This window comes from Mandrillus leucophaeus, unplaced genomic scaffold (genome assembly GCF_000951045.1).
Source record: "Mandrillus leucophaeus isolate KB7577 unplaced genomic scaffold, Mleu.le_1.0 Scaffold422, whole genome shotgun sequence".
NCBI lineage: Eukaryota > Metazoa > Chordata > Mammalia > Primates > Cercopithecidae > Mandrillus > Mandrillus leucophaeus.
The window spans coordinates 2385159-2394319 of record NW_012104499.1 but is presented as its reverse complement, the minus strand read 5'-3'; the positions used below and the strand labels follow the sequence as shown (position 1 = coordinate 2394319).

At 38.5% G+C, this 9161-nt stretch overlaps 2 protein-coding genes across 4 annotated transcripts; both read left to right on the top strand.

The window, feature by feature from the left end:
• The first annotated feature begins 22 nt into the window (after positions 1-22).
• SLITRK2 (SLIT and NTRK-like family, member 2) lies at positions 23-3858 on the top strand. Of its 3 annotated transcripts, none has more exons than XM_011993032.1 (2): positions 23-171; positions 414-3858. In XM_011993032.1, exon 2 carries the CDS (start codon positions 445-447, stop codon positions 2980-2982), a length of 2538 nt encoding a protein of 845 aa, XP_011848422.1. In that variant the 5' UTR covers positions 23-171; positions 414-444; the 3' UTR covers positions 2983-3858. The 3 variants fall into 3 exon arrangements, with proteins under 3 accessions (XP_011848422.1, XP_011848420.1, XP_011848421.1); XM_011993030.1 differs by having other exon boundaries at positions 402-3858; XM_011993031.1 differs by having other exon boundaries at positions 23-181; positions 402-3858.
• A 1360-nt stretch (positions 3859-5218) lies between these two features.
• Positions 5219-6415, top strand: TMEM257 (transmembrane protein 257). The gene is given in 2 exon segments (XM_011993029.1): positions 5219-5772; positions 5774-6415. Coding segments are annotated over 2 exon segments (336 nt in total). The 5' UTR covers positions 5219-5694; the 3' UTR covers positions 6032-6415.
• The last annotated feature ends 2746 nt before the right edge of the window (positions 6416-9161 follow it).

The following is a 9161-nucleotide window of genomic DNA, read 5'->3' as shown; positions in this document are numbered from 1 at the left end:
TTTTTTTTTTTTTTTCCTAAAGCGGTTGCGATTTCTGCTGGGAGCTCAAGACGGGCGAGCCGCCCAAGATCTCTTCGAGATACTTCAGGGGAGGAGGAGATGGGCAGGATTTAGTAGGACAACTCGGTTACTAATGACTTGGCTGCTGGCTGCGACCCCCCGGGAAATCAGGTGCAAGCATGTGTGTTCCCGGGGCACGTGTGTGGGTGGCCTCGGGGTGGGGGAATAGGGAGCGGAGAAAAGAAACCGCTTTGAAAAATGCAATGATTTCATTCTGCCGTGTTGCCAACCCCCTCATTCTCCCTCGTTCCCACTCCGCCTCCTTGCTTTACCATTTTTAATCAGGCTTCCTTGTTTCTTTCTTCCCTGCACCCGCTTCTTCCCCCTGCCCCCCACCTAAGGTTTGCCTGTAGGTACCTGAGTTGACACCGAAGGTGCCTAAAGATGCTGAGCGGCGTTTGGTTCCTCAGTGTGTTAACCGTGGCCGGGATCTTACAGACGGAGAGTCGCAAAACTGCCAAAGACATTTGCAAGATCCGCTGTCTGTGCGAAGAAAAGGAAAACGTACTGAATATTAACTGTGAGAACAAAGGATTTACAACAGTTAGCCTGCTCCAGCCCCCCCAGTATCGAATCTATCAGCTTTTTCTCAATGGAAACCTCTTGACAAGACTGTATCCAAACGAATTTGTCAATTACTCCAACGCGGTGACTCTTCACCTAGGTAACAACGGGTTACAGGAGATCCGAACAGGGGCATTCAGTGGCCTGAAAACTCTCAAAAGACTGCATCTCAACAACAACAAGCTTGAGATATTGAGGGAGGACACCTTCCTGGGCCTGGAGAGCCTGGAGTATCTCCAGGCCGACTACAATTACATCAGTGCCATCGAGGCTGGGGCATTCAGCAAACTTAACAAGCTCAAAGTGCTCATCCTGAATGACAACCTTCTGCTTTCACTGCCCAGCAATGTGTTCCGCTTTGTCCTGCTGACCCACTTAGACCTCAGGGGGAATAGGTTAAAAGTAATGCCTTTTGCTGGCGTCCTTGAACATATTGGAGGGATCATGGAGATTCAGCTGGAGGAAAATCCATGGAATTGCACTTGTGACTTACTTCCTCTCAAGGCTTGGCTAGATACCATAACTGTTTTTGTGGGAGAGATTGTCTGTGAAACTCCCTTTAGGTTGCATGGGAAAGATGTGACCCAGCTGACCCGGCAAGACCTCTGTCCCAGAAAAAGTGCCAGTGACTCTAGTCAGAGGGGCAGCCATGCTGACACCCACGTCCAAAGGCTGTCACCTACAATGAATCCTGCTCTCAACCCAACCAGGGCTCCAAAAGCCAGCCGGCCGCCCAAAATGAGAAATCGTCCAACTCCCCGAGTGACTGTGTCAAAGGACAGGCAAAGTTTTGGACCTATCATGGTGTACCAGACCAAGTCTCCCGTGCCTCTCACCTGTCCCAGCAGCTGTGTCTGCACCTCTCAGAGCTCAGACAATGGTCTGAACGTCAATTGCCAAGAAAGGAAGTTCACTAACATCTCTGACCTGCAGCCCAAACCGACCAGTCCAAAGAAACTCTACCTAACAGGGAACTATCTTCAAACTGTCTATAAGAATGACCTCCTAGAATACAGTTCTTTGGACTTACTGCACTTAGGAAACAACAGGATTGCGGTCATTCAGGAAGGTGCCTTTACAAACCTGACCAGTTTACGCAGACTTTATCTGAATGGCAATTACCTTGAAGTGCTGTACCCTTCTATGTTTGATGGACTGCAGAGCTTGCAATATCTCTATTTAGAGTATAATGTCATTAAGGAAATTAAGCCCCTGACCTTCGATGCTTTGATTAACCTACAGCTACTGTTTCTGAACAACAACCTTCTTCGGTCCTTACCTGATAATATATTTGGGGGGACGGCCCTAACCAGGCTGAATCTGAGAAACAACCATTTTTCTCACCTGCCTGTGAAAGGGGTTCTGGATCAGCTCCCGGCTTTCATCCAGATAGATCTGCAAGAGAACCCCTGGGACTGTACTTGTGACATCATGGGGTTGAAAGACTGGACAGAACACGCCAACTCCCCTGTCATCATTAATGAGGTGACTTGCGAATCTCCTGCTAAGCATGCAGGGGAGATACTAAAATTTCTGGGGAGGGAGGCTATCTGTCCAGACAGCCCAAACTTGTCAGATGGAACCATCTTGTCAATGAATCATAATACAGACACACCTCGGTCGCTTAGTGTGTCTCCCAGTTCCTATCCTGAACTACACACTGAAGTTCCACTGTCTGTCTTAATTCTGGGATTGCTTGTTGTTTTCATCTTATCTGTCTGTTTTGGGGCCGGTTTATTCGTCTTTGTCTTGAAACGCCGAAAGGGAGTGCCAAGTGTTCCCAGGAATACCAACAACTTAGACGTAAGTTCCTTTCAATTACAGTATGGGTCTTACAACACTGAGACTCACGATAAAACTGACGGCCATGTCTACAACTATATCCCCCCACCTGTGGGTCAGATGTGCCAAAACCCCATCTACATGCAGAAGGAAGGAGACCCAGTAGCTTATTACCGAAACCTGCAAGAGTTCAGCTACAGCAACCTGGAGGAGAAAAAAGAAGAGCCAGCCACACCTGCTTACACAATAAGTGCCACTGAGCTGCTAGAAAAGCAGGCCACACCAAGAGAGCCTGAGCTGCTGTATCAAAATATTGCTGAGCGAGTCAAGGAACTCCCCAGCACAGGCCTAGTCCACTATAACTTTTGTACCTTACCTAAAAGGCAGTTTGCCCCTTCCTATGAATCTCGACGCCAAAACCAAGACAGAATCAATAAAACCGTTTTATATGGAACTCCCAGGAAATGCTTTGTGGGGCAGTCAAAACCCAACCATCCTTTACTGCAAGCTAAGCCGCAATCAGAACCGGACTACCTCGAAGTTCTGGAAAAACAAACTGCAATCAGTCAGCTGTGAAGGGAAATCATTTACAACCCTAAGGCATCAGAGGATGCTGCTCTGAGAACTGTTGGAAACAAGGACATTAGCTTTTGTGTTTGTTTTTGTTCTCCCTTTCCCAGTGTTAATGGGGGACTTTGAAAATGTTTGGGAGATAGAATGAAGTAATGATTTTGCTTTTGCAAGTTTTCCTTTAAATTATTTCTCTCTTGCTCTCCTCCCCACCTTTTTTTTTTTTTTTCTCTTTTTCCCTTCTCTTCTTAGGAACCATCAGTGGACATGAATGTTTCTACAATGCATTTCTTCATATATTTCGTTTATGGTTTTGTTTCTTTTTTCTTCTTTGTTTTTCAGTGTGGGAGTGGGAAGAGGAGATTATAGTGACTGAAGAAAGAATAGGCAAACTTTTCAAATGAAAATGGATATTTAGTGTATTTTGTAGAAGATCTCCAAAGATCTTTTGTGACTACAACTTCTTTTGTAAATAATGATATATGGTATTTCCATCGTCAGTTACCGAGTATAGCCACTGGGCATCACTACTTTGTGTTAAAGTGCCTTCGCACTTTAAGTACATTACTTAAATGTTGCTTTTAGCTTTGATAAATTGAAAATATTTTAATGTGTTGTATTTTTGAAACTGAAAACACTGTAAAATAGATTGATGTGTCAGCTATATTAAGTCAACGTACAGTTTGCTTGAGTTATAGAAACCAGCCTGTCATCAAATGATTCTAGTTCTAGGACTTTGTAGGCTTAACTATAAAATATTTCCTTTCCTCTGGGTTTAAGTGATTTTATTTAAGTCAACTAAGGGGATTTAACAGTGGACTAGAGGTAATAAGCCACCTCAGTCAGGATTAATAATTCATTAATAAAATATATTTAACCCAATATCAGAGTGAATTGAGCAATTAATGCCCTTCTGTAAATCATTATTTTACACTAACATGGTGAGTGTTTTAGATTATTTTCCTAATTAAAAGAACATGACACAGCTAGTAATATATTTTTCTGCATCGAATTAGGTATTTTTATATATTTAAATGAAAAAGTCTGTATTTCTAACTTTTTAATTGAAATTCATATTTTTTCTGCCTATTGAAACATTTTCTATAAACACACACCAGTAGAGGCCGCCACACACCTCATTTCACAAAGACATATGAGCCATTAAAGACCTTGAAGGAAGACTTCATGGGCGAGATTAAAACTTCCCAAGTAAGTTCTCTGCAAAATTCAAGGTAGCAGAGATAAAAACGTATACATTACTCTCTATTTATTTTAGATCACAGGTTAGACTCATAATCCTTCTCAAATTTAACACTTTCTGACAAAACAGCATTTTCCTCTTGAGTTTAATTGAAGCATTAATGGGGTGCTATCAAATCAAGTACCATTTGCGTCTCCAAATCGATTAATAGTTACCTAAACCAAGACATTAAGCATCTTTTTCCTTCTGCCTTCTTTAGGCTTGTGTTACTTGAAGTTTTCCTTGTCAGCTTCAGCAAGACTTTCATTTTGGTGTTAGCATTAGGATGATTTTAATTAACCAAGTCTATATAACATTTACGAAGCCTTATTAGACTGTAAATAATTTTAGATGCAAACATGATTGTGTGATTTAAACAAACAGCCCTTCTTTACAACAAAAAATAGTTTTGTTTTGTCTATTGTAAATCCTTATGCAACTGGGATGGTGATCTGCATATAAAGTAGTTCAGCTTTTCAATTCCTTATTAAAGCAAGCGATGGCGTCTGAAAGAAGCACACTGTTTCCTTTTCATAAATAGGTTACTGCACATAATAATCCTTTATCATCATGTGGAGATTGAAGTGGATACGGATAACTTACTTTTAAAGCTTTAAAATTACTAATAGTATATTGTCTGTCACTATAAACAATTCATGTGATAGGCTTTCAATTAGAAATTCCTTAAATCCAAATGATTTGGATTAATAATTACTGGTGTAAAATAGTTGTCTGTAAAAACAATAGAAGGTAATTGTGTATATATAACAACGTAAAGGGCATTGAAGGAAAAAATGTCTTTAACAACATAAAATCTCTGAATATCCACAGTGGTAAGATAACATGCTCATTCTTTGATTAGAGGTGATAAGTCCTATTTCGAGCCATTAGATGAAAGTTGAAAATGGTGGGCCAAAATGATCTACAGGAAAGTTAATGTACAGATATTTTACATTTCACAGAAGAGGAGCTAGAATATTATGCTAGTTGAATGTGGAGAAGACTCCTGGAAACCACTTCATCTTTGAGTGAAGTATTTATATATACAAGAGTTTCAAAAATCCTTTTCTGACTGCTCGCATTTGATGCAATGATAAATACAGAATACAGAGGTAGGTATTTTGGGAAGTGATTGTGAAGGCAAATTTGCATATATATTCTGTTAAGATCGTTTTCAGGCTTAAATTACATGACTAGAGCTCTTGATGCAGTGATTCCACTTCAGTGCTCATTTTTATTTTTCTGAAAGTAAAGTCACTCCTGGTGACTTTACTTGTCGATAGAAAAACAGTTAACTCATTATATTTAAAGAGCGATGATACCTTAATATTAATTTACTGACATGATTTTAAAGACGCCTACTGGAAGAACTCAAATTTATAAACTCTTTTGCCTAATAATTATGGTTTAATTCTATATCCTCTTCCTTGTTAGATTTATACTTTATTTGCAGTAGATTTTTAAATGAAATTATTTGAATGCATTCCAGACTATTTTATTTAAAATCATCCTACATCATATACTTTGAACCTTTATTTTCTAATGCAAACATAAACACTTTTAAGTTTTATTAACTCACTAGCATCCCCACTGACTATATTCTGTTTTGCTTTATCTGCTCAAGCATTTTCGACCATATTTTATTTTAGGATTTTTATTTTTATCTTCCACAGCTGGATATTGCTATTTCACTTTTATTTCACATGCAGCTTTAAGAGGTATGAGCATCAGCACAGCAAAATGGTTCCAGCCTACAGAATGCGGTCTCCCAGGGCCCTGCCAGGAACGTATCTGTATGTCTGGCCCTTCAAATGACAAATGGTAATTCCCTTCTATTTTAGTTCTTAATTAGTTGCTTTCACTGTTTCCGAATATACCTGTGGCAAAGTTTTTATTGAAACACTCAAAAATACTACTTCTCAGTCTGAACACAATTGCTAAGAGCCTAATTTGGTTCTGGACTTTGGTCAACCTGTGTGCCTTGTTAGTTCTCTCCAGCAGCTGGTGAGTAAAGAAATGACCCTTCAATTTCCTCTCCTTTTTCCTCTGACCTCTAATGGGACTTAATTTTTCTTAATGTCTCCAAGTCATCAAGGGCTTAATAATTTATGAATTTTACAAAAAGCATTTAAGGAATAAGAAAGAGGTTCTGTGATTTTTCAGACTCTGAAAATTCATTTTGATTCTACATATTCCAGAAATATACTGGGTTGGATGCTAGAGTGAAGAAAGCCATCCAGACAATTCTCCCAGTCCATTCATTTCTTCATTCAGCAGTTATTGAGTGCTTATTTTCTGGGTGCCTGGCTCTAGGCTGTGTCCTGAGACATACAGTGGACAGGGTCTCTACCCTCCTCACAACACTTTCTTCACCCTCCACGCCACCCCCCTACTACTCACTCTCACCCTGTCAAGGAGCTTAGTGCTGATAAGGGAGTGTCTTACCTGAATGGCAGTCGCCCAGATTAACAGTGGAGACAGTAATGCAATGCAGAAAAAGTTGAGTTTTTAAAGGTGATTCTGTGCAGTAGGGTATAAAACTGATATATAATAAGTAGCCTAGCTATAGTCTGACATCTCTTTAGAATTACTCAGCTAAAAAGGAAAAAAAAAAACACCAAAATAAGATAAAATAAAACAAATTTTTGCAAAATAAGGCCCAATAGTATGGCCTAATGAAAGCTATATACTTGTGTTATCTAAAGTGCTATTTTGTAAAGATGACTACCAAGATTGTAAATACAAAATTTAAAAATGTACTTACATTTTCTGGAATATCCATGTTTCAGAGGTAATATTTACTTTCTATTTCAGTGGCTTAAAATATAACATTTTGACTTAAGTGTCTCTTATCAATACAATAAGACACCTTAATCCTGAGAGAAAATTAAGTACTGTATATAGGTGTACTTTGCTTCTCACAATGATTATGCAAAAATTCACGTGTAAATTGAACTTTTGTAAATCAAATTGTATTTTAAATGCACTGGGGAGCTGCCATTTAGAGGAAACTTGTGAATTCTTTCATAAAGCAGGAAACCATTTTATAATACAAATAACCATTCTCTAATTTATCTCTTTTGTATGTTTGGATTTTCAATATCGACTTTGCTTAAAATAGAGCCCACCTGCATAGTAACTGTGTTTTGCCAAGGCTGCTTGTGCTACCAGTTTGTTGGTGGCTAACGGCTTGTGCTTGCAAGTCTTCTGCAGTTTGATGTGAATTGAGCTATCAAGCAGTGCTATGATAGCACAGTAGTAGTCCTGAACAGTCCGAGTAGCCAACCCATTTCAACAAAATTGAACACAGGACTCTTCTGCTCAGCAGCCTCTCCTTTCTCAGATGTGGCCATGTTACAGTAGAGGGTAGAATGACTCCTTTAGTCATATTCCATAAAGTGCTTAGAGTCACAGATTTTATAATAAATTATGTTATTATGTAAACATATTGAATTACATGCATGTTGAAATTTTTTAGCAGTACTTTAGCTTGAAAGTACTCGTACAAATACTGTTAGATTTAGTTGCAAATAATTGTTCTCAAGTTATTGGAATAAATGTCAAATGAAACAAGCTCTTGTGTAAATAGACTTCTGTGGCTAATAGTGACATTGTTTCAAAAAATAAATGTCATATTTTGAGCTGTTAATAGGCAAAATGAAACATTGGAAATGTGATCAAATGATCTTGGGTTTTATTGGATGAACTGGTTACACAGTTAATTTATGTGTAATTAGATTTCAGTTAAAAAATAAATGTTCACTAACAGTGAACACTACACTTAAATTAGTTAGAAAAGATATTTAGAATCTGAAGAGGAATGAATGACAAACTATAATTGAAACTGTTTTCTTTGCCTTGATATGCTTATAGATAAAGGCTTTGATACTTCATATGATTAGTTTACATGTTTAAGGTAAAATAAGCTTTATAAAAATATATATTAATACTTTTCCATGAGTGTCCATTAGTATTAGACTTAAAAAATTACAAGTAAACAACAACAAAATCAATTCAAATAGAGATGCTTCGCTAAGTACTGAAAAACTACTGATTCCCCATTCTCCTCAACAGACACAGACACACATCTACACCAAAGCCAATGGCTTTTTAATTATAAAATTCAGTCTAATACCATATGTGACCTAATACATTTGTATTTAATAAAATAAAAGACTGACATACAAATCCCAGGAATAAAAATTATGAGTTCATTAATAGAAATGCCATCACTGTATTCCTAAAAAGTACATTTAGAAAAAATAATGAGAAAGCGGGGGCGGGGGGTGGGGCGTTCATTTGTTCCTGCGATTATGGTGATATGATGCCAAAGTTACTTTTTTGGCTATTTGCATTTGGTTGAATATTAGAATATATCTGCCAGGCATGCTCCAAATCACAAATGTATAACGTAACAAAGGATTTGCGATTCCTGCGGGAACATGAGGACTTATAACAAATTGTCCTGTCTTAGGATTACCAATATATGCACAATATATTCAGTTTATTCACGTAGCCTTCCTAGGGTAGCTGAAACAATTGGAATAGCCACATTCAAAAGTGTTTTGCTAAAGGAAAATTGGTGCCAGTATACAAGATTATTAGATCCCTTGACAAGATCAGTTGAAATGAGAATAAAAGTAGTGTACAGCTCCCTATTCTGAACACACGTAATATAAAATATTAAGTTCATAATGTGCCTGTTGATACTGGAAAAAGAGCATCAAAATAGGCCGGGTGCAGTGGCTCACGCCTGTAATCCCAGCACTTTGGGAGGCTGAGGTGGGTGTATCACTTTAGGTCAGGAGTTTAAGAGCAGCCTGAGCAACATGGTGAAACCCCATCTCTACTAAATACAAAAAATTAGCTGGGCATGATGGTGCATGCCTATAATCCCAGCTACTTGGGAGCCTGAGGCAGGAAAATCGCTTGAACCCAGGAGGCA